Source organism: Apodemus sylvaticus, chromosome 1 (assembly GCF_947179515.1).
Source record: "Apodemus sylvaticus chromosome 1, mApoSyl1.1, whole genome shotgun sequence".
NCBI classification, from domain to species: domain Eukaryota; kingdom Metazoa; phylum Chordata; class Mammalia; order Rodentia; family Muridae; genus Apodemus; species Apodemus sylvaticus.
Window position 1 is genome coordinate 82,549,540 of NC_067472.1, and position 24,912 is coordinate 82,574,451.

At 47.3% G+C, this 24,912-nt stretch overlaps 1 protein-coding gene across 5 annotated transcripts in view; it reads left to right on the forward strand.

Annotated features, from left to right (window-relative positions):
* Arhgap17 (Rho GTPase activating protein 17) overlaps positions 1-20,693 on the forward strand; it is an 85,082-nt gene extending 64,389 nt beyond the window's left edge. The window contains exons 15-21 of one of the 5 annotated variants that reach the window (XM_052199784.1): positions 1,121-1,212; positions 2,332-2,488; positions 3,951-4,184; positions 6,601-6,770; positions 12,460-12,963; positions 15,652-15,700; positions 19,845-19,942. In XM_052199784.1, coding sequence (XP_052055744.1) covers positions 1,121-1,212; positions 2,332-2,488; positions 3,951-4,184; positions 6,601-6,770; positions 12,460-12,963; positions 15,652-15,659 — 1,165 coding nt within the window. In that variant the 3' untranslated portion in view covers positions 15,660-15,700; positions 19,845-19,942. Of the gene's footprint in view, positions 1-1,120; positions 1,213-2,331; positions 2,489-3,950; positions 4,185-6,600; positions 6,771-12,459; positions 12,964-13,940; positions 13,989-15,651; positions 15,701-19,844 lie in introns of all 5 variants that reach the window. The other 4 variants (XM_052199774.1, XM_052199765.1, XM_052199799.1 and 1 more) reach the window with 4 other exon arrangements.
* The last annotated feature ends 4,219 nt before the right edge of the window (positions 20,694-24,912 follow it).

Here is a 24,912-nt window from a genome sequence, read left to right on the forward strand (position 1 = left end):
AGATTCAAAAAGGAGTACGGCCTAGTTGATTAAAAATCAGTACACAGCTTTCTAATTCCCAGAAACTTGCCAGGGAGTACCGTAGATCAAAGCTAGGAAGAAGATGCTCCAAAAGTCTGCGAAATACCTGAAAGAAAGCTTTGATGAATAATCAGCAGTTTGGTTTTAAAGAATTTTTGGAATAGAATACATGTGGGCATGGGAGCTGATTGAAATCTTCACATGAGGAAGGCTAGAAGGGGACTTTGCTAGGAGAGCTTGTGTCATGCTGGAGTGTGAAGGAGCTGGATGGTCTGCTTGGTTAGGAAGTGGGTGACACAGTCTGAGGACTGAGGCACAGTGACACTAGGACAGAGAGGTTGGTTTGAGGCCATCAGACCTGAAAGTGAAGGCTCCTAGGAATCCAGTGTCTATTCCTAAATCAGGTCCCTTGTGCCTTAGAACTTCATGATGTGACAGATACCTGAGAGGACAGTTTAAAAGTAGGAAGGTCTCAGAGGTGTCAGCTGGCTGTGTGGCTGTGACCATCTGACAAGGCAGACCCTCAGGCAGCAGGAACATGTGGCAGAAGTGTTACCTAGCTCCTGCTGGCCAAGAAACAGAGCCAGAGAGGAAAGGGCCAGAGATCTTTAAAGGTCGTTAGAGGCACTGCTGGTAAAATTCCTCCCCAAAGATGTGAAGTAGCATCTGTCCCTTCTTCCAAGGTCCCAATCAAAACCTGAGGCATGATTCTGCCAAAGTTCAGTAGGGAACCAATGAATTATTGGGTGGTGGAGAGGGTTATAGAGGTGTGGCCACTCCTGCAGCCAGCTGAGATGAGGGCTTCCCCCAAAGCCACATAGCTAAAGCTCCAACTCCAGTCTCTCTCAGCCTTATATACTCTACCCCTCACCCCATGCCAGGCCACTCCAGGCAATTCCACTCTGCTGAGGAAGGATTGATAAGAGTTGAGTAATTCTTCCTCTTGGGCCATTACTGGCAACCTCACAGGAGAGGGCCTTTTGGGTTTACTTTTTGTATCCGTATGTAAATATTTTATCCATTAGCAAGATGCCCTAACAGCTTGCGGAAATGTGAAGCTGCCAAGTGGAGAATTTCAACTATGTGAACTTCCTTGCAGAACACTGGCTGAAATAGCGGCTGCCACATCTGTGCACGTGGTCGCAGTGATTGAGCCCATCATCCAGCACGCAGATTGGTTCTTCCCTGGAGGTACTCACTGCTTATGGATTGCTGAAGCCATGCGACAGTAGTATATCACATTTTTAAAGGAAGAAAATATGTTGATGATTATGTAATTGGTTTCACTTTCTCACACTTCACTTCAGATTTCATTCATGTCCATTCATATTTTGATATGGTTTATATTGTTTTCAATTTCCCTTAGTTTCACTAAAATATGCTTGCATAGTATATTGACTGTCCACTAGTTGCTGTGATTGTATACTGTCTGCTCTGGAGGAACTTGGATTCCCTGAAAAAGCAACCATATAAACAGATAAATTATAAAATTATCAAGTGGCAAATTAGAATGTTGGATAGAGAAAGATTTGACAAGCTCGGGTGCTAGGAAGAGAGAGCCAAAGTCTTTTTCAGGAGTGATGCTGAAGGCACAGGGTTTTGGTAAGTTTGGATAGTTGTTTGGACTATCAGAGGTAGAAAATAAGCAGGCAGTAATAAGAAAATAAAACTAGGGCTAGTTGGAGCTGGTTTGCGAAGGTCAGAAGATTAGGGTTTCATTCTACAACTGGTGAATTTTCCAGTTTCTCTTGTGATCATGGGCTCCATAGAGGTTCCCATGGCCTCCTCTTGAGCCTCAACATTTGTAAATGTTGAGTCCCATGCCCTGCTCTGCTTTCCTCTGTAGAGCCCAGCTGCCCTGCCCCTGCTGTGTGAGCTCCTGATGCAGGGCTGGGCTCTGTTCTCTTCTGTCTTCCTGTCCTTGAAAACCACTCCTTACTGATGCCTAGAAGGTGGGCAGGAGAGTGAAGACTGCCGTGCTGCCTAGGATTTCCTGAGTGCCACGGGCAGTGAGCCTGCGGTGCCTTTCACTTCTAGTTTATATGAAAGGGTTGGTTTCTGTCACTTTTTAAATGATTCAGTAAGTCCTTGCTCCTTGTCCTTTCTGAATTCTTAGATTTCTCTTACAGCAGTAGAGCTGTGTGCTCAGGTGGCGGCCAGGCTGGCCTCCCTGGGGTCAGGGCCTCTCTAGTGTACTTGAGCGCGCCCCCCTCCCCCCTCCCCCCCTGACCTGCCGAGGCTCTCCTCCCGCTGGGGCATTGGAGAGCAAGCTCCCTGGGCCGAGTCTCACGGTTGTTTCTCTTCTGACAGAGGTAGAATTCAATGTATCAGAAGCATTTGTGCCGCTTGCTACCCCGAATTCTAACCACTCCTCCCATCCTGGAAATGACTCTGATTCGGGGACTCTGGAGAGGAAGCGACCTGCCAGCATGGCAGTGATGGAAGGGGACCTGGTGAAAAAGGAGAGGTACGTGCAGAGTTGGTCACTTCCACAGAAACAAAGGGTGTCATGTAGGAGGGCATTTGACCATGCGTCTGGTACTGGCTTAATGGCCCCCTGTGTGACTCTGACCTACAAAGTCTAGATAATTCAAAAACCAGGCTGTCCATCTCTACAGGCATTAATCTGAGCACAGAGTAGGGCGTGTAGCTTGTCTGTTAACATCTGTGCCTTGTGCACAGCCTTTCCTTGATGGCCTGTTATGTGACCCACAGTAAAAAGAGTGGCCCACACACACTAAATCCACTTACATGTGTCTTGAGTGTTAAGGAAACATAATTAACATGTGTGGATTTTGGCTGAAGATCATACAAAGACAACCACATTTCCCAGTGGGCTGTGGAGAAACATATTTTTGGCCTTGATACATTTGCTAACTGCTGAGAGAAACCCAGAATTTGACAGTCCTAGATGGAGTAAAATATGTTTTAAACTTGTGTTTCCATCCTTTTGTCTATGGGCAGTTTATGAGATGTTCAGTGCTAATTAAAACTATGATTCTTGCCTTCAGCGGGCAACATAGCCCCTATGTAAGGAAAATGCTAGCAGCTTACAGTTTGTCCAAGTAAGAGCCATGCGGAGCAACATACTGTCTCCATACACCTGACGCCTGCCCACAGTGGCTTCTCTTGTTCAAAGAAACTTTTACTGTCAGTCTTTCTCCCTGGAATTCACGGTCATCCTTGTAATTGAGGACTGTTAGCTGAGCCTCATTCAGTCCTTATCATTGTCCCCTGGTGGTTTGTTAGAGCATCAGTCTTCTGAATTTAAGTTACATGAGGTGGGACAAGTCTTAGTAGCCCATGACACACCATTCTTAGCTGTCTGCTCTGCTTATTCTCCAATGAACATCAGTCAGTGGGGGCCAGGTTCTGTTTTCCAACCTTAAGAAAATTAGGTTTGTCAGTGTGTGCCCTATGCTCTGAATGAAGAGTATTCCGTCTGCCCCTTCCACCAGACACCATCCTCCCAAAACCAACTGGTTTTTCAGCCATATGCTCATGTGCACACACGATTGTGCCTGTGTCCCCTGCGGGCTCAGAGGCAATGAGATGTGAGCTTGCACAGCTACTGCTGTGCTCCAGGGTTCAGCTTCCACCTCTTCCTGTGTTTGAGATGGGGACTCATCAGCACACAACAAAGTGTCACTCAACATGAGGCTGCCTGTTCGCTCTCAGCTGCACACACCCACCTGATCAAGGGCATTTGTTGATCAGTATGTGAGGTGTCGGCTTTGCTAAGGTTCAAAGCCAGATCCAGGTGCTTGCTTTGGTAACTGGGATAACCACTGACACATCTTGCCACTTACCTGCATGCTGGGCAATGTGGGCGGCTGTCCCTTCTGTGGTTTTAACCTATGAGAACCAGCGGGCTTCTGTCTCTTTAGTCGGCATGTGTGGTGTGTTGACTGTTTCTTCTCTCTGTGTAGCTTTGGTGTGAAGCTTATGGACTTCCAGGCCCACCGGCGGGGTGGCACTCTAAATAGAAAGCACATATCCCCTGCTTTCCAGCCGCCACTCCCGCCCACGGATGGCAACGCCTTGGCTCCAGCAGGTCCAGAGCCCCCTCCTCAGAGCTCTAGGGCTGACAGCAGCTCAGGGGGTGGGCCTGTCCCCTCCTCTGCGGGCATATTGGAGCAGGGGCTAAGCCCAGGTGACAGCAGGTAAGGAGCCCACTTCTGCTGGCAGTCAAGGCTGGATGCCCCTGCCTTCTTCCAAGTGACCATCTTTGGCGTGGTGGCAGAGAGCGAACCAAATTTGCTTTCACTCTTTTGGTTAGTGGGGGAGAAAGATTGCAAATTGCTTGTTTGCTTTTCTGTTTCCAAAAGAAAGCAGCACTTGTTTGTGTGCTTTGGTGCTAGACTAACAGGTGTCTAGTGGTGTGCTCAGCCTCTCCCTGTTCAGTGTGGAGCTGTCAGTGTTCACGCACCATTTGCCTGTCGTCGTTCAGAGTGCTAAGTAGGGAGCATTGGAAAACGGCGCTAGCTGAGTCACAGGATTCCTGCCATTTGTCATCCGTTTGCTCATTTAATAATTACATCCAGTTGCACAGATTCACCAAGTAGCTGCTGTTGCACCAGGCTGCGGCACACCAGCACACTAAGGGTCCCTCCGCCTCTCAAGCACATGGGTTCAAGGAAGGAAATAAGGTGGCACGTGTTCTGAAAGGCTTGTTCATTGCTCAAACTTCTGACAAGATGCTGGGAGCTGGGCTTCATAGTGGATCACCTTAAGAGATTTCGGGTTGGAGATTTCCACTCTGTACCACTCAGTTCTCTGCTGATCAAGCAGAGGCCACTGCAAGGCTGATCTCTGCTGCAGATCGGTGGCTCTGCAGGAGATGAGCCCTGCCCATGTGCTGATGTTTGAATTGTCATTATTTTAGTCCTCGTCTTTGGTGGGCCACACGGTGCCGCATGGTCACAAATGCACAAATGTGCATATATGTGCAGAAAATGTGCACAGAACAAAGCCTGCTCACCCGTGCATGGTTTATCAAACAGATGGATTTTCTTTGGAGAATTCTGATTGCATCTTTTTGGTGGCTGATAAGATAGAATAGGCCTGCCCTCATGGTTTAGCCTACAATCCCAGTTACTTGGAAGAATAATTACAAGTTCAAGGCCAGTCTGGGTAACAGTGAGACCTTGTCTCAAAGTAAAAGTAAAGCATTGGGCTGAGGAGATAGCTCAGGTCAGAGTACTTGCATGGTATGTCAGTAGACTTCAGAGAGAGCACAGGAATTGTTCTGTCGCCATAGCTGGACTCAGTGCTTTTGTTCATCCATGGGTGGTCCTCGACACCTGTAATCTAGGAATGTCCATCTTTCTGTTGAGCAGTCTTCAATTCTGCCCTTGGCTGTGCTTAGTAAATGTGCTGCAGGTGCCAAGCTGTCGGTGACCTCCCCGACACATGGGCCTCGGCTTGAGTAAATGGTGTCTGTTTGTCCGAGTGGATAAGCCAATACATGTATCCTTCTTTCCTCATGGCACTCAGTTTGTTTAACCAAAGCTGAATGTTTAAGAAGTAGTCAGTCAGAAAGAGGAGTGTGTATCAGCCATCGTCTCCCTTCTAGTTTTGATACTTGAAATCTTTTTGTGCACACCTCAGTGGCATCTGCCCTTAGGAGACCTTGACAAATGTAATCTTTGGTATAGAAAGCTGTGAGCCAGGAATTAGGAGCCTGGATTGGCTCCCTGCCTGCTGCGGTCAGCTTTGGGCTGCGTCAGCTCCTCAGAGCTTCTCAGTCCAGATAACTGATGACAGCTAAGCCCGTTCTAATCAGTTCCTTTGTGATTGTTACTGTTGTACAACAGCCAGTAAAAAGTCCCCAAGCCTCATTTTCTTACAATAACACGCAACTTAAGTACATGCAAAACAGAGCTTGAGGCTAACTGTGGCTGCTCTGAAATGCTTGGGCTTAATTTCTGTGGCAAAGGAGCTAAAACTTAGTCTGCTGCAGGGAATCTCAAAATGCCGAGTCTCTGAGTAAATATCTACTTACCTGCCCGATTTGAGCTATTTAAAATTTCAGATAATCTTCATTTCTCTGGGTGCTTATATACATACATCCAGCTGACTGTGTTTCAGATAATTTTTAAAACTCTTTCTGTAGGGTTGAAGAGATGGCTCAGTGCTTAAAATACTTGATACTCTTCCAGAGGACCAGAACTCAATTACCAGCACCCACAGAATTGCAACCACCTGTCACTCTAGTCCTCCTCTGATGTCTATGTGCACCTGCACACATGTAGCACATACAGAAATCTTACACACAAAACCCTGTTGTATTGGACACTTTTTGTCTGCCATTCCCCAAACAGTACAGCATATCCAGTATTCCCACAGCCTCTCCACTGTCGTGGTTGTCATGAGAAGTAACTTTCAGTGCCCAGGAAAGTGTTGACAGGTTCTAATGGCATTTTGTATACAAGGCTGCTGTAGCCTTGACTTTTGATAGCTGTAAGAAGTCCTAGAACTTCACAGTCCCAACCCCCCTACAACTATATTTTATGTGTTTAGGTTTTTACCAGGGAATGCCTGACCACTCACCTCTAACTTTACCTTTACCCCTCTCAGTCCTCCAAAACCCAAAGACTCTGTGTCTGCAGCTGTCCCTGCAGCAGGAAGAAACAGCAACCAGACAACCACGGTCCCAAACCAGGCCCAGACAGGTGGCAACTCCCATCAGCTTTCAGTAGGCACACCCCACAGTGCAGCTGGTCCCAGCCCGCACACTCTGCGTCGAGGTAAGTGTCCCACATTCCTTATGCTTGGGGGTAGTATAAAAACTTCTGGAAGTTACTGCAAAGAGTCAGGAGGGAAAGGTCTGAGATATCTTTTTTTCATGCCTGTTACCAAGTAACAAAATCAGTCATCAAAGAAGAGAAAATGTTGAAGAAAATGAAAACAAAGAGGAAAGAAATGCAGGAACTCTAAAGCTCAGCCAGCAAAAAGTGAACTCTGCAGTCACTTCTGGGGTTCTAGGAAGTTGTGTTCTAAGCTGTTGCTGTCTGGGAACCAGTGTGGCCTCTCTGATACTAAACTTTGTGAGCCAGACCTGCAGGGTCAGGGTTTTCTGGTTTGGAGTAATATAATCTAAACAGCTCCCACATGCCTCCTTGCTCTCGTCAACCCAGCAGCCAGGACTGATGCTCTGAAACACAAAGAAGCCACGTCACCAACCCCTTCTCTCCCACAGGCACAAGCCATTCTATCATGCCACTCTTCAGGGGTTTTGGTTTTCTTTCTTCTGTAATTCTCCCCAACCCTGTGCCACAGTGCACATGGCGCGTCAAAAGGCAGCCTGGGTTTTTACCCAGGCTTTGGGTCCTGTCTTTCCACTGTGTGTGCCGGGTCAGCCGCCCAGGGGAGTTCTGGGGATCCTCTCATCTCCACTCCATCTCTCCTCTGTTGGAGGAGTATCACAGATGTGCTCCCGTGCCTGGCTCCGTGGGCCCTGGTCCTGTGTCACAAGTCTTTACCTACCTGAGGTGTTCTCGCTGCTGAGTGTCTTTCTTAACCTGGATTTGTAAGTCTTGTTTAGTTCATTATCATTCTCCCCTGATCTCAGTGAGCTCAGTTCTTATCTGTCTCATGCTCAGCAGTCACATGTGTGCCTGCTGGAGACAGCACTCAGTAAGCTCATGCGGTCTAGAAAACCTGGGACTAACTTTATCCCTACCTTAATCAGTATTCTATTGCTATGAGGAGACACCATGATAGAGGCAATTCTTATAGAAGAAAGCATTTCATTGAGGGGTTTGCGTATAGTTTCAGAGGGTTAGGTTATCCATGATTACCATGGCAGGAAGCAGGCAGATGCTGCTGGAGCAGTAGTGGTTACATCCTGGTCTATAGGAAGCAGGCTGGCAGGCAGACACTGGGCCTGGGGTGGGTCTGTGAAGCCTCAGAGCTACCTCTGGGGACACACCTCCTCCAACAAGGCCATGTCTCCTGTTCCTACAAACTTCCACTAACTGGTGACGAAGCATTCAAACATGATGCTGTGGGAGACGTTCTCATCCAAACTACCACGATCCCCCAACTCTGGACCTGCGTTGATGTCTGGAGGTGTTTTTGGTTGTCACAAATGGCAGGAAGTGACAACAGGGGACAGAGTCAGGGATGCTGTAAGCAATGGCAGTGTGGGGCACAGCTGCTAGTACTGGTGGAGCAGGGGGGTGCGTGCGGGGACCAGGGTCGTATTCCAACAAGGATGCGCAAGGAAAGCCTCACCTCTTCCTCCAGGGCCAGCCCAGGTAAAGTCCCTGGTGATCAGGTTGCCCTGTGTTCCCTCCTGTGCTTACTAATGTGTGAAAGATCCTCACCTCAAACGTGTCTCATCCTTCTGGATACTTGAGAAACAGAGAATTTAACATAGCAAAGGCACATACATGCTAAAGCATGTTTCCGAGTTTGATTTTCTTAACATCTCTCTGAAATGAAGACGGGAAAGACAGTTCTTTACCATTGGAAACCTTCCGGTAGGATTGAGGAGGATATGGACACGATGCTGCAGAGAAGTCACATGAAGACTCTCTGACTGACTTATAAAGGGATTTATAGTCCTCAAGGCTAGGAAATCCAAGGGTGACTTGGTGTCAGTCTTAGGGGGAAGCCTTATGCTGCTTCAACTCCTGGTGCAAAGCAGAAGGGGAGAGAGCTGCAGGAGAGCACCAGGGAGCCAAAGGCAGGAACAATTCATGAGGCGCTTCCTTCAGGCCTCCCACTAGGCCTTGCCTCCCACTGAGAGTTACGGTCCCAACACACAGACTTGCTGCAGGGAACTGAAATCTTAGCACAATGCATGTAATAATATTGCACACTTCTGTACACATGCTCACAGGAGTGCACAGTGACCCTTGGGGAGAGGTGGTTGAGTTCCTCAGAAAATTGGACATAGTACTACCTGAGGACCCAGCTATATCACTCCTGGGGATATACCCAGAAGATGCTCCAACATGTAATAAGGACACATGCTCCACTATGTTCATAGCACCCTTATTTATAATAGCCAGAAGCTGGAAAGAACCCAGATGCCCCTCAACAGAGGAATGGATACAGAAAATGTGGTACATTTACACAATGGAGTACTACTTAACTATTAAAAACAATGAATTCATGAAATTCTTAGGCAAATGAATAGAACTAGAAAATATCATCTTGAGTGAGGTAACCCAATCACAAAAGAACACACATGGTATGTACTTGCTGATAAGTGGATATTAACCCAAAAGCTCAGAATACCCAAGATAGAATTCACAGACCACATGAAGCTCAAGAAGGAGGAAAACCAGAGTATGGATACTTTGGTCTTTCTTAGAAGGGAGATCAAAATACCCATGGCTCACAGCCAACCAATACACTGAGCATAAGGTCCCCAGTGGAGGAGCTAGAGAAAGGACCCAAGGAGCTGAAGAGGTTTGCAGCCCCACAGGAGGAGCAATAATATGTACCAACCAGTATCCCCAGAGCTCCCAGGGACTAAACCACCAACCATAGAGTGCACATAGAGGGAGCCAGCTCCAGCTCCAGCTGCAGATGTAGCAGAGGACGGCCATTTCAGACATCAATGAGAGGAGAGGCCCTTCTTGTGAAGGCTCGATGCCCCAGAATAGGGGAATGCCAGGTCAGGAAGGGGGAAGGGTTGTAAGCAAGGGGAGGGGGCTTTTGGAGGGGTAACAAGGAAAGGGGATAACATTTGAAATATAAATAAAGCAAATATCTAATACAAAACAAGTAAATTTTAAAAAGAGAGAGAGAGAGAGAGAGTAGTAGATGCTTTCAAGCGGCCGTTGCCCATTCTCCAGGGCCGGCCTCAGAGCAACGCCTGACAGACTGCGAGGCTCTTCTCTACTAGACCTTGGGATGGCCAGTGTGTGTGCTCAGCACAAGGGATGCCCACACTCAGGCGTGTGGGTCATTACATTCTCACATGTCCTGACCCTGTGAGAGTCACTGACTGATGGCCTGTGAGAGGCAGCAGGCTCTAGTAAGAAGGAGAGCAGCTGGAAAGGGTTGCTTAGTTTTCACCTCAAAACCAGCTGAATGCTGGAGCTGGGCAGCTGAACAGGGCTGCCTGGGATGGGGCGGGGAGACAGCAGGCAGGCCACAGGCAGTGTCATCAGAAAAGGCCGATGACTGTTGCAGTGACCCAGGGAAGGTGGCATTGGCCACAGAAGAGGAATCCAGGAGATGGACCTATCTCTTCTATGCCACTCTTCATGCAGGGCATTGTAGAAGATGAAAAAGACCCTGAACTCCAGTATGTGTTCTGGCTTTAGCCTGAAGGTCCACAGTGCTTATAGGATGCTACCTTGACCTTTTCCAATGTGTCCTACATGTATATAGGAGAAATAAAAATACAAGGAGGGTCAAAATGAAGGAGTGTTTTAAGTATTAAATTCATTGTTGAATTTTTGAGACAGGATCTCACTGTGTAGCCCAGACTCTCACACACTCAGTGTTCCAGCCTCAGCCTCCTGAGCCCTGGGATTACAGACGGGTGCCCCTCCCCTCCTGGAGCACATGGACTCTTTCTGAAGCACTCCACACACACTGATGAACATGAGTGAACTGTTGAAGCAGGAAAGCAAGCTTAGTTCTGAGTGGTCCACAGGGCCCCCTTCATCCTTACTGCTCTCCTGTCCTATGCTCCTATCCGTCTGTCCTGTCTGCAGTCCTCCCTGTAGTCCAGCTCAGCTATAGCTCTGCTTTTGGAGAGATGGCTCCCCGGAACCCAGAAGTCCCCACAGGACATGTTTTATTCTGCCTGCCTGCACCTCAGCATCCCAGCACCTCCATCATGGTCCCAGACAAACCTGTTGTTCTCCAGCCGGGCTGCCCGTGCACTGTTCTATGGCTTCCTCATCTGCGTCTTCTGATTGTAAATGTCAGACATGAGTCCATCTCCAGTGTGAGTTACAGTTAGTACTGCTTAGAGCAGAAAACCAGACTTTCCCTCCTCGCTCTCCTCCTCCCCTCCTTTATCTCTTCTTCTTTTTCTTTTTTCTCCCCCTCCTCTTCCTCATTGCTTAACATCAATCAGAATGGCTAATATTCCAAAGAGCTTTTCCTTTGTAAGCTGACTGTTATTTCTGTAGGGCAAGATTTTACAAGTTGCTGGGCTCACTTCTAGGCCAGTATATTGGAGCAAACACCATGTAACCCCTCCTGCTGGGCCCTGTGCATAGGACGAAAAGCAGTGTGGGAAGGAAGAGGAGGAAAAAGAATCCGGGAGACCACAAGAGATGGGTTTGACTCTGTTCCGTGGCCTGTTAGTGTGCAGTTGTTAGACAATGACCTGCCAGAGGCCACTCTCTGGGCCGTCCCACGGTGATCTAGTGAGATGGGCAGATGGACTTGAGAGGCCCGGTTTGCAGACGAGTGGTGCCTGCTCATTTCCGTCCTCTGATTCCTCCTGTCTCGGTGTTCTCAGTGTGACCTCAGGGAAATGGAAATGCGAGCAAGACGCTCCTCTTCGCCCCCACCATCCTCTTTTCACTGCCAGATTCTGGTCAGATGTAAGCTGGCCTCAGAGCAGGGATTGTGATTCAGCTCATTTTAGGGAAATAGATGCAGGCTCGTGTGTAATTGAGTCTATGTAGAGTGTGTCAGAGTTAGTAGAATTTCCATGAGTCAAAACCAAATCAGGGTCTGAGGGGAGGATGTAGCCCCGTGGTCGAATGCACGCCCAGCATGGAGGGGCCTGGGTTCAATCCCCAGAGGCTGCCCTCCCCCACAGCTCCGAGACCCTGCAGAAAATGCTCAGGCAATTGGGAATGGGGGCAGGCTGCCTCCATTCTTCCCTCCTGGGCTGTGTCCATCCTCTAAAGTCCAAGTATGTGGGGACTCTGCAAAGGGCCATTAAGAAGCCCTCAATTTTCTGTTTTGTATGGGTGTGTAGACTCTCTTAAACTGAGTTTTCTTCCTTTTAAACTTGTAAAATGATATATATATCATTTATATATATTATATATGATATTATATATATCATACAATCAACTTTTTACATAAATTGCTTATTATTGGACTAGTTTAAGTTTACAGTTCTGTTCCCACTATGCCTGCTACCCCATTGTTACTGTCTGGCTTTATCACCCCACATTTGTCACAGCCGAGACACCAGTGTCAGTGTCATTAATGCCACACTGAATTCAGCTCCTCCATTTGTCCATAGTGCCCATCTTGCTTTCTACTTCCTGCCCAAGGGACACCTTGGCACAAGAGTTCTCCTGGCTCCTTAGCGTCCTCAGATTGGGAAGGGTTCTGTTTTTCACTGGTCTCTGTAGCTTTCTCTTTGCCAAATGTTCTTGAGAGTGGACGGAGCTGGGGGCTCCCATGGCCGGCTTCCTCCTGGCACGTCTGTACCCTCCCTCAACCACACCCAGTCCTAACGCTTGCTCTTACTAACCCTGTTTTCTCTTTTCTGTGCAGCTGTGAAGAAACCTGCCCCTGCACCTCCCAAACCAGGAAACCCACCTCCTGGCCACCCTGGAGGACAGAGCTCTCCAGGTACAGGCACAGGCACCTCCCCAAAGCCAAGCGCCCGAAGCCCATCACCGCCTCAGCAGCAGCAGCAGCAGCAGCAGCAGCAGCAGACCCCAGGCATGCGTCGCTGCTCCAGCAGCCTGCCTCCCATCCAGGCACCCAGCCACCCACCACCACAGCCCCCCACACAGCCTCGGTTGGGTGAACAGGGACCAGAGCCAGGCCCCACACCACCTCAGACCCCCACACCACCTAGCACCCCGCCCCTGGCCAAGCAGAATCCATCGCAAAGTGAGACCACGCAGCTGCACGGAACCCTCCCAAGACCACGGCCAGTGCCTAAGCCCCGCAACCGGCCTAGCGTGCCACCACCCCCGCATCCACCTGGCACCCACATGGGGGATGGTGGCCTTACACCATCAGTACCCACAGCCTCCAGAATTGTCACTGGTGAGTAGCAAGTGCTCTAGTGTTCTCTCAGGCTTCCATCGAGGGCAGTCAAACCCAAGTCAACTTGGGCATGTGCATGCTGGGAGCGCAGCCACACTTGTTTGTGGCTGCTTTTATATCAAAACAGCAAAGACGAATATCGTGGCACAGATCATAAAGCCTGTAGATTCTTCTGTCTTCATTTACATACTGTAGAGTCAAATGCCTTTAAGTCCAGGTTTAAGGTGTTGTACATGAACATGGAGTTCATAGTGAAGTTCTTCTCGCAAGCTGGGCATAGTGCCCAATAAGTACCTGGAGACAGGAGCCTCAGCCGCAGGCAAGTTCCAGGCCACATTGGACTTACTCTAAAAGTAAACATGCACATACTAAGTGCAGAATTTCAGAAAGCACCCTCTGTGCTGAATTGAATGCTCTGGGAAGACAGAGCTGAGCAGATAATATCACTGTCCTAGCCTCAGATGGCTTAGTGGGGGGCAAGTGGAGATTTTCCCATCATCCCCATGGGTCTGCCCTAGGCATGGGGTTGATTGTACATCGTAGAGCTTCCTTGTGGGATGTTTTAATAGATAGTCCTATAAAACATGATCCTTTTTTTAATTATGGGAAGAATGTTTAAAAACTAATGGGTTCTTGAGTGTTTTCAACGGTCATGGGCTGGGCATCATTTCTTAACAGCAGCTTGCTTTTAATTCCCGCAACCTTGCTGTGGATCGTCCTGTACGGGAGCCTGCTAGGAGAGGCCACTGAGCTGTTCCTCTGGCCCTCCAGCCCTCCCAAGTGACTTCTCAGCAGATGATAACCCAATGCTAAACCCAAAATAATAAGTTAACTAACTACAAAAGTATTTTTTCCAGGAATATGATGCATAGTTTATCATATGTTACCAGTAGTTAATAACCATTTCTATGACAGCAGGTTGTTTCTTTGACTAGCACAAAGCCACATTGGTTTCTTTGCTGTGTGTTTCCCACTAGATGCCCTTCCCGGTGCCCTCACAGGTGGGGAAGGTTTCCAGAACTAAGGTAACCCCAGCAGCTTCAACTGCAGCTGCAAGCGCCCCGCTTAGCCATGTTCTGTGTGTGCTTTTGACTTTGTGCTCAGAGTGGCCGTTTGACCCCATGCCATGGCCGTCAGTCAGCCGTTCGTTCTGTAGCATAGAGTGATGCCTCTTGTTCCATCAGAAGAATTTTGAGCTTTGGTTTGCCCCAAATCTAAGAAGTGGCTGTCACTAGGGTGAGATCTCAGTGTGAAGCCCTCAGATAAGATGCTGTATCATTCCATTTTTCCTTTGGGTAAGCCTCTCCCAGTGTTCTGCTCTTCTCAGTACCGTTAACCTGTCACTGGCCTATCAATGTCCAACAGAAGAGGACCAGGGTACCATCAACACAGAAAACTGTGCATCCCTGTGTTTTGTGCTTTACTTTTTAATTTTGTATCTTAAGTGCGAGGTAACTGCATGGAGCTTCTTAATTGATGTCTCAGACTGAGCCCGCCAAGCGTCCCACATAATCCTCCCCTGGGCTCCCTCATGCCCTTTGCATCCAGCATGCTTACATTTTGCTTTCCTAAGATGTATGAGCTTTTAAAAGACACACTGAGGCTCACCTGAGCATACCTTTGGGCATAGAATGGGCAGCAGAAGGCTCCCATATGGTACAGTCACTTTATTCAGTGCCCTTAGCCTTTTATAAGATATATAGCATAAGTGTTCACAGCTTGGTTCAAGCTTGAAATGGTGGAGGATGTAGACATTTATCTGCTCTCCTCAGGACCTGGTAATTAACCCATTAGTTGAGTGACTGAACCTTAGTTAAGGCTGAGCCTTTTTTAACACTTTAATACTTAGGATACCAAAATTTTACTCAGTTCTTTTATCTAGACTAGAGAAGTCTGCAAACCAGAAATAGGCCTATTTTGTAATACCGTGGACACCCATGGTATTGCCATGTATGTGTATTTATTGTCAAAAGATTGTTTCAATTGATTTATCAGTCACTATACTTTATAGTGAGGTGAAATTTTACTTTTAAAAATGATCTAAGAACAGCCGGGCAGTGGTGGCGCACGCCTTTAATCCCAGCACTTGGGAGGTAGAGGCAGGTGAATTTCTGAGTTTGAGGCCAGCCTGGTCTACAGAGTGAGTTCCAGGACAGTCAGGGCTACACAGAGAAACCCTATCTCTAAAAAAACAAAAACAAAGAAAAAAGATCTAAACCTGTTTTTTTTAATCATTGCTATAAATTTTCTTAGCACAAGAAATCCAGGGTCCCTGTAATTTCCTTTGTATTGTAGCATTAGCCTAAGTATCTTAATGTCCCCAGCCTATGCACACTTGGAAACGTACAGAAGGCCAGCATGTGGAATTTAGGAATCTCCTAGCATGGATCATGTCATAAAGTATACAACAGAGCCTTTTATCATGACACACTTTAACTTGGGAAGCTTTGGAAGACTTCCTGACAACAGCTGAAAGTTGCAGGCATTAGGGACTGAGTGAACACTGTGGGCAGGGCACACACCAAGCTGACTTGGTAGCTCACTCCCTCTTCAAAGCTCAGTCTCAGAGCTCTGGAGAAGGGAGGGCTTCTGGACCATCCTAAACATCAAGCTCTCGTTGTAATTCTGTAAAGCAGTAGGATTTTAGCAAAGAGTATTCTAATTTAAACATTTTATTAAATAATTTAGATGTATGACCTGCCATATTCAGTAAGAACTGAAATTGGAATGTTTAATGGTAAGGAAAAGGCAACTGATTGGCCAAAGCATTTTTGCTACTTTATGATCATATTTGTGCACTAATGGCTGTCACTAACCAAGTCATCCTAACCCCGCCTGCCCGCCCGCACCCCTACTAATAGTGCATGCACTAAGGAGGGCTGGCTGTGTCCATGCTTGCTCTTCATTGTTCTAAGCACTAAATGTGTTCACGGACTTTAACAGGTGGTCACTGGGCTGGCCTTGTTTCGCCTTCATTTGCAGTCCTTCCTCTTCTAGCTTGAGATGTAGTAGACAGAGCTGGTGCCGTAGCACGGGAGATACTCTTGGGAAGGCACAGCCTGGTTGGTGTGTCAAGGGCCGACATTGGGCACAACGGGTAAAAGGATCAGATGAAATAAGAAAGGCTCTAACAGCCCATAATAGCAGTGGGTGAGGGAACGATAGTTACCTATTATCATGTTACATGCCAGAGTAGGCCTGTAGGACCCAGAGAGAGACAAGAGGTCGCAGGCATCATCTAGGTATTCAGATCTTTATTTTCTAGTGGCAGAAGTCTGCTTCTAGCCTGCCTTTCAAGAATGTATTGGCCTATGTTCTGAAGGCAGGAAGTACATGATCTTATTTGTCCTGTATGAATTTTATCCCAGCATTAGGATTTTCCTTTGCATTCTGTGTCATTGCCCACATAGGAATATAGACTCACTATTTCATCAGCTACATTACTTATAGCTAGACATTTACTGGGCTTCTGCTTCTAATTGCAGTTTAATATATAGATGACATATTCATGGGAAGGGAGATATTCAGGGAGATTGAGTATAATTTTAACTAGAGCAGTGGTTCTAAACCTGTTTGTTACAACACCAAAAGACCATCAGAAAACACAGACAGTAGTAACAAATTACAGTTATGAAGTAGCAGTAAAAGTAAATTTTTGGTTGAGGGTCACCACAAGATGAAGGACTGTATTGAAGGTCACAGTAGTCAGAAGGTTGAGAACCGCTGGGCTAGAGTAATAAAGCTCACTCTGTGGGTCACAGACCAGAACTCGCTAAGGGATCGGGGCCTTTCAGGCCTGAGAGGCTAAGCTGGGTGGTGGCAGTAATGTTTGGGGCTTCACTTTGCATTGGGTTGCTTTCTAAGGTGTGTTTCAATCTGGTGCTTATATGAGTTAATATCAGAATAGCATTTTTGATGAAAAGGGGTTGCAACCTAAAGCACATAACCAAAATTAATTAGAGTGAAAATTCTTTAAAACCCATACCATAAACTCTATATACCAGTCCTGCCACTTGGAGGCTTGTCTCCCATAGGGAACCAGTCCTGCCCTTTGGAGGCCTGTCTGCCAAATTAAGACACTTACTCAAGAAAGAATGAGTTCCATTTGTCAGGATCCCAGGTCTGTCTCATTGTCCTTCCTGTGCCTTGAGGCCAAGCAAGGCCTGTTACCTGATGCTCTTTTCTGGGTTTCTTGTTTATCATCTTGTTATATCTTTAATATGAACTTAATTCCAAGCAACACACAGACCAGCCCTTCTTGGAGATGTGTAGAGTCATTAAAAGAGGGGAAAAGAAGGCTTGAGGGTGTCTTCTAAAATGACAGTAAAGAAATTTTTCTTTACTGCAGTGAAACGGTGTTCACGACTTCAGCCATTATCTCCTCAGACAAAGTTTTCTCCTTTGGGACAATCACAGAGGATATACATGGTCCTCTGGGAGGTGGGGCACACAGTGCAGTCCAGAGAGCCCAGACATGCTGTCTTTGCTTTGTATATGACCCGTGCTGGCATGTCACCTTGATACAGTGGTCCCCTGTCTCCACGGTGGAGCTCATGCTGGTTTAGTGTGCACAGCAGCTCACCCGGGTGGTGTGGCACAGCTGCAGAATGCATGCCTTCATTCTGCAGCAGATGCACAGTTGTGTTTGCTGTCCTTCCAGAAACTGACCCTGCACACAGTGCAGCCCGTCTTACCACTCCCTGCATACACTGCAGCCATCACTCCCTGCACACACTGCAGCCTGTCTTACCACTCCCTGCACACACTGCAGCCCCTCTTACCACTTCCTGCACATACTCCATTGTTTGCTGTCACAAAACAATTTCTGTGAGAATAAGAGAAGCTGGGGAGGGCAGATGGGACAGGCAGGAGGCTGAGGAAAACCATGCCCCTTACACCTTACCACATGGGTTTTGTCCTAAATATATTTTTATTTTCATCATAAGTAGAGAATTTCAGAAAAAATACAAATTAAGAAATGATATATACACCAGGCAGTGGTGGCACACACCTTTAATCCCAGCACTTGGGAGGCAGAAGCAGGCAGATCTCTAAATTCAAGGCTAGCTTGGTCTACAGATCAAGTTTCAGAACACCCAGGACTATACAGAGAAACCCTTTCTTTAAAAAGGAAATTAATTTTTTTTAATTTATTTATTATATGTAAGTACACTGTAGCTGTCTTCAGACACCCCAAAGGAGGGCATCTGATCTCATTACAGATGGTTGTGAGCCCCCATGTGGTTGCTGGGATTAGAACTTAGGACCTTTGGAAGAGCAGTCAGTGCTCTTAACCACTAAGCCATCTCTCCAGCAGGAAATGAATTTTTGAAAAGTGTATCTGGATGGATTAGGAGAGGAAGAGCCAGTTCATCCTCTGTAGCAGCTGGCACCGAGCAGAGGCAAAGGAGTAGATGGGGTGACTGTGCACTTGCACTCTGCATGCTCTGCCAGCGGGTCTGTCCCTTAGTCCTTGTGAACTCCCTGGGCTGGTGGTGGCACCTGTGGTAGGTAGGGTGAGGGGGCAGAGACTTGAGTTTGTGATGATTTTCTTGTTCACTGCTGCCTTGAGTCATGGCCACCTCTCTGCCTGAGGCTGTGAAAAGGGAGGGTTGGAAAGGTGTTTGTACCAGCCCACTATTTATCTATCCATCCACTGCCTAGCTTTATAGGGTCTGCTTTGTGCCAGTTGTGGCTGTAAGCACTGAACAAGACAGATATGCCCTTGCCCTGTGTGAGCCACAAGTCTGGGGTGTCCTTCATTCTGTATACACAGACTGCTTTTGATTGTCTGTGAACCATGAGATTCAGACCCATTCAGTTGGTTTTTGAGTTCCAATAAATCTGAAGTGTCTGGAATGGCACTGAGCATCTGGATCCTTTAATGCCTTGGCACATTCACAATCTAAAAATTTCCCCTAGTTAGGGTACAAGGACAAGTTTCTTGACCTAGGAAAAAAGAAACCTATAGTTCAGAACTAGGCAAAGGCAGGCCAGGAGGGACTCTGAAGAAGGGGAAGAAGCCAGTCTCCTGGCTTACCTCTGGGTTTCCTCAAGGCCACGTCTATCTCATTCACTAGTGTATCTTCAGCCCAGAGCAGGACCTAGCATGTGGTAGTCTGTTAGAGAGCTGTGGTGAATGAGGGGGTTTTGTGAACATGGAAGGGGAGGGGCAGTGGCTTAAGGCCTGTATATTGTGATCTTACTAAAGGAATTTTCAGTCAACCTAAGAAGACATAAAAAGAGGTTTCAGTATATTAGTATTAGAAAAATAGTATTTAGAGATTTGGGGGTCTACTGAAGTTGTCATAAGAGGTGAATATGTCCCATGGGGACACTTAACAGTGCCTGGAGACATTTCAGGTTGTCTCTCTGGAGGTCAGTAGACTATATGCTACCAGCATTTTGTTGGTAAAAGCCGCCAGAGTCTACCCAGTATTCTACAGTGCAGAGGACAGTTCCTGCAATTCAGAATGACTCAGTCCCAGCTTTGATTCAGTGCAGGTTGTGGTCACAGCTTTATGACCCAGAGGTAAGGCCTGCAGCCTCAGAAGAGAGGTCTTCCCAGGGTAATCTTCCACAGCAACGTAGGTGCTGTTAGGAGCCCTTAGTCAGTCACTGGAGGCCTAGATGAGAATGGACTTGCCCTCACTCAGAGCAAGCATCCTTCAAGGGTCGCATCCCTCCAGCTGCCCAGGCTCTCCGAGTCCCAGTGGGCTGCAGTAGGCAACTGCTGCCTAGGGTCTCAAGGCCTTGACACCTCTGGAAAGGGCTGTGTTTGTACACAGGCTGACTGACCTTCCAGCCTCCTTATCAGTGCATTGGGTGGCATTGGGACCTCACTCTCACTGATACCATGTTTCTTCATGTTTTTTGTCCAGACACCAATTCTAGGGTTTCTGAATCATTTCGCAACATCTTTCCTGAAATACATTCAGACTTGGCAAGCAAAGAAGTGCCTGGCCACATCCTGCTGGACATAGACAATGACACAGAAAGTACTGCATTGTAAAGAAAGCCACTTGCCAGCCTTTGGCCCTCCATCCCAGTGAGCAGAACTGGGTCAGGCAAGCCTCTGTCTCTGCAGACCAAACAGTGAGAAGCTTTCAGTGGGGGAAGGAAGGTCTGACCATGAAGGACTAGACTCCCACGGCCCAAGGAGAAGGCGAGGGCCGGTCCTCAAAGCTGAATGACCTGTGTCGTAAAGAAGTTGGCTTGCTTTATCTAGGATGAAAATCATGCCAAAAATTATCAGGACAAGGAAATACCTACAGCAGAGAGTATTCCTACCGAGAAATGTATGGGAAGCCTTTGACAGTGCTGTCAGCTCAGATAGCACTGGAGTGACTGAGAAGAGACTTACCTATCTATTTAATAAAACATTAATTATGCAATTTGCCTACTTCCTGCTACTTGGACTTTGGTTCTCACATACCAGAGGGAGCTTCTGTTCCTTCAGACTTGCTGCAGAATCATTTTGTATTAAATACAGTCTGTCTCATCCAACGCCCAGAACCTCGAGCATTGTTGGCGACTGCTGGCTCTGTCGCCTCATCAGAATGGATGTGAGTCGTGCCTTGTGGATCACCAGAATATGGAGAGAAATATACCGTTCTTTTTTAAAAAAACAAACAAACAAACAAACTATAATTGCTACTTGATAAAGAGCAAATGTTATTCTAGTTTCATGTTTAATTTGAATTAAATATATTCTGTGGTTTATATGAAAACTTGCTAATTTTTGGAGGCAAACTCTGGTGTATATACATTTGTGTTTGTGCATATATGTGCATGTGTGAGCATCCCTATGTGTTTGTCTATAGGAATTTGAAACAATAGCGAGATGCTAGCATGGTAGTTTCAGCACTTGGGAGGCAGAGGGTTCTAAGTTCGAGTCCAACCTAAGATACATAGCAAGTCACTGGGAGTAGGAGTGGGGAAGCAGGTGTGGTATGACAGGCAGGAGGATCAGGTGTTTAAGGTCATCCTTAACTACATAATGAGTTGTAGGCCAGCATGTACTCTATGAGGCCATGTCCTAGTCTGCCCAACTATGACCAGTTACCTGGACCTGTAAGGACCATCCATGGTTAAGGATGCAGGTTGCAGTGTTGATATCTCTTTGGTCTGTTCAGAACAAAAGACTTGGACTCAGGGAAGCTGACTCCCAGTGGTGACTCTCAGGACTCTGTGTGTGTGTGTGTGTGTGTGTGTGTGTGTGTGTGTGTGTAACTGTGACTTCCAGTACCCTGAACATTCCCCTGTCCTTCTAAGAGTAAGACCCTGGGAGGAGCACAGTTGGACTGAAGTGAGGCTGTCCATCGAGACAGCTGTCCTTCTTGTGCCCCCTCCCTACCTAGAGTGCTTTTCTAGAAAACAGAAGTAGACACTGACATTGGTAGATGCCTGGGACTTTAATTGTTAGAGGTCTGTGATCTCTGGCTTAGAAGACATTGTGACTGGCACAGTATCTGGCTGCTTGGAATCCCAGCACTCAGGAGGCTGAGGCAAGAGCATCGTGAGTTCAAGCCTCTCTGAGCTGCAACTGTCTCACGAAATAAACCAAAACTATGTCCATATGTGTATGTGTTATTATCTATACACACACACACACACACATCTAAGCAAGATCTCTTCCCTCAATATTCCATGTACCTCCAAAGTGCTTTAAAGTACTTTATTTGTTAATTACACTGAAAACATGCACCTAGGAACATTTCCTCCATCTGTATAATGGTTCACAACCATCTGTAACTCCATTTCCAGAGGATCCAATGTCCTCTTCTGACCTCTGTGAATACCAAGGACCGATCTGATACACATACAGGAATACAGAGAAGACACACACAAAATAATTTTTTAAATTTTTTTTATTAAATTATTTACACTCCAAATGCCCCTCTTCCCTGTCCCCCCTCACAGGGTTCTTCACCCCATCCCCCTCCCCTTTGCCTCTGAAAGCTTGCTCACCACCACCACCAGCATCTCCTTTTCCTGGGGCATCAAGTCTACAGGGTTAGGTACATCCTCTCTCACTATAAAAAAAAATAAGTGTTTGAAATATGTATCTGCTGAAGGCTCCCTCTCCTTGTTTTTCATGATACTATGGAAGCTGTGAAGAGTTTCTCTGTAGGTTGTACCTAGAGCTGTGCCCCTATTCTAGAGAGCTAGGCATGGGCGTTGCCTGCAGCACCCTGAAGATAACCCCACTGTGATGCACAACTGTCACTCAGAGGAGAGGCTGGGATGGGGCTGAAAGTTCATACTCGCTTTCCTGCCTGTGGCCCATGCATGGTGTCTGATGCCAAAGCATCTACCACACTCACTACTTGCTTGGGTGGTACCCTGTCTAAAGTTTGACTGCCCAGTCCTTAGAAGAAATGAAAATTTGATTCCACAATGTCAAAAAAATACAAAACTGAAGCTGTCGCCCATTCTCACTGAGGACCAGGCTTGTGTGGCACTCAGCTCTTAAGCTCCAGAGTCATTTTCCAAGACTCACCCAGTGCAGAACCAAGTGTGGCACCTGGTTCTCTTTCCTTCTTTAAGGACTTGTCATGTGCCCTTTTGGGACACTACATGTGTCAGAGTGTTTCTCCCTGCCTGACATCATGGTTGTATCTCTGGCAATCCAGAAGGATGATGGTCTCCAGAGAGATGCTTCTGGAATCTGCCTTTCCTTCCCTTCTGGTTTCCTTCCCTTTTCCATTGTTTCTCGAAAGCTCTGTGGCTGTGCGTAGAGTGCTCTGTGGCCACACGTTAGCACTAGGGTCATGGATCCGTTCCTCTTCCCCCTCCCCAGTATGGTGCCTGCTAGAAGGAGCCTGCTTTTGACCCCACACAGTGAGGAGGTGGCCCCTGGCTGCTCTGCATTGTAGGGGGTTGTATGCTGTGGACATTCATGAGTTAAAAGTGGTTAGTGTGGTCTGCTCCCTGGAACTGGTGGGAATGGATCCCTCTCCTTTGGGGCTCCACTTCCCAGTGTGAGCACATTTGAAGGTCTTAAGACAAAGCTTCCCCTGGTTTCTTGTGGGTGGTCTGTTCTCAACATCCCTTCCTTGCTGTAGAGCCTCCACCCTGTCCCTTCACACTGGAGCCTGCGCAGACTCCCAGACTCAGTCTTCAGGTAGCACTCGGACACAGCCTTCGCTAGCAGGTGCTTCTACACAAGAAGCTTCTACTTTTTGGTGTAACATTGGTGGAGCTAGGAAGGAGAAATGAACTGGCAGGTGCAATCAAACAGTGTGAACACCCCATAGACTCCTCCCATCCCATACCTCCCTGGCTCATGTGGATTTACACAGCTTTGCACATTTATGAGCCCCTTAGCCGGAAAGCAGGAGCATCTTTCCTGGCACAGTGCTTAGGAGCGCTAAGTGACAACCAACAGTTACCATGCATGCCAGAGAAAACCAGCCTGTGAAGAAAGAAAGAGCTATAATTGTGTTGGGAGACGGGTACAAAAGCTGAAGGGGTGCACACACTTGGTTTCCAAGAGTCTCCACTTGTCTTGAGGCTGTTTTGTATTTCCTGTACTACATGCTCACCGTAAATTGCTTTATTTTGTTTGTTGACACTTGGCATAAAGTTTGCTGGTTTGTTTCTGTTACAGTCAGCCAAAAGCCTCATACTCGCTAGTCTGAGGAAGCTGACTGCTTCTCTGGCACCCATGGCCTGTGTACCCCACACAGCCATCAGGCAAACACACTTCCTTCCACTCCCGACCACTCCAGCGTTCACCATCACACCCATGCCTGTCAGCGATGGTTCTCTGACAAATGATCACACACTTCACAGCTTCTGTGGGTCAGGGGCTGGGGAAAGCTCAGCTAGAGCCTCCGTAGGCTCTCCGAGGGCTGCAGTTGAAGGTCAGGTGGGGGCTGTGCTTTCAGTTGGACTCTGTACTGGGAAAGGAAGATCCAAGCTGTCAAATGCCATTTCCGTGTGTTTGTGGCCACACGGTCTGAAGCCCTGGCCACTTGCAGCCATCCTTTGGAGGTGATGGGTCCTGGAGTCCCTTGTTTATGTCAGCGCAGTGGCTGCTTCATCAAGCAAGCCAAGAAGGCTCCATAGCGAGTCAACTAATAAAACTGTCTTAATTTTTTTTAATTTAGATTTTATTTATTCTATGAGGGGTTTGCCTGCATGTGTGCCTGATGCCACACCAGGTAAGAAGAGGAGGGTATTGCATCCCCTGGAGCTGGAGTTACAGATGTGAGCCACCATGTGGATTCTGGAAACTAAAACTGGCCCTTCTACAAGCACAAGGGTTCTAAACTGCTGGGCCATCTCTGCAGCCCAGCGGTCGTTTTCATGACTTAATGCTATGTGTATGCACAGGTGAGTGTGGCATGAAGACTAGAAGATCGCTCTCGTGTTCCTCTGGAGCTGTCCACCTTGTTTATTAAGACAAGGTCTCTCTCATTGGCCTGAAGTTCTCTTAAGAGGATAGGCTGGCTAGCTAGCCAGTGAGCCCCAGGAATCTACTTGTCTTGCCTCCCTAGAACTAGGATTGTTAAGTGTTTACCTCAAGCCTAGCCTTTTATTCAGGTTCTGGGGCTCAAACTCAGCAGGTTACCCCCTGAACTGTGTCCTCCGTCAGAAGAGTCAGATATAATCTAATCATTACACATAAGACATTACAGTGTCATCCCATGACCATCACCCATGTTCTGTGGGTGACATTCAAGTCACAGGTTCTGGCCACATACAAGGGAAGGGAACCAGGCAGAAAAGATCACTGACTTGAGTTCCATCCACCAGTATGTTAAAGGTCATCCCAGACGACACACGTGAGGTTACTTGATAAGGGAAACAACCTCCTCAGGTTTGTTTCCATTCTTTCTGCCTGGATCAGAGTTCATTCTCTGCATACAAATTATACCTGTACAGAAAAGAATACGGCTTGGCATTTCATGTAGAAACATTTTTCATGCAAAGACCCTTAGA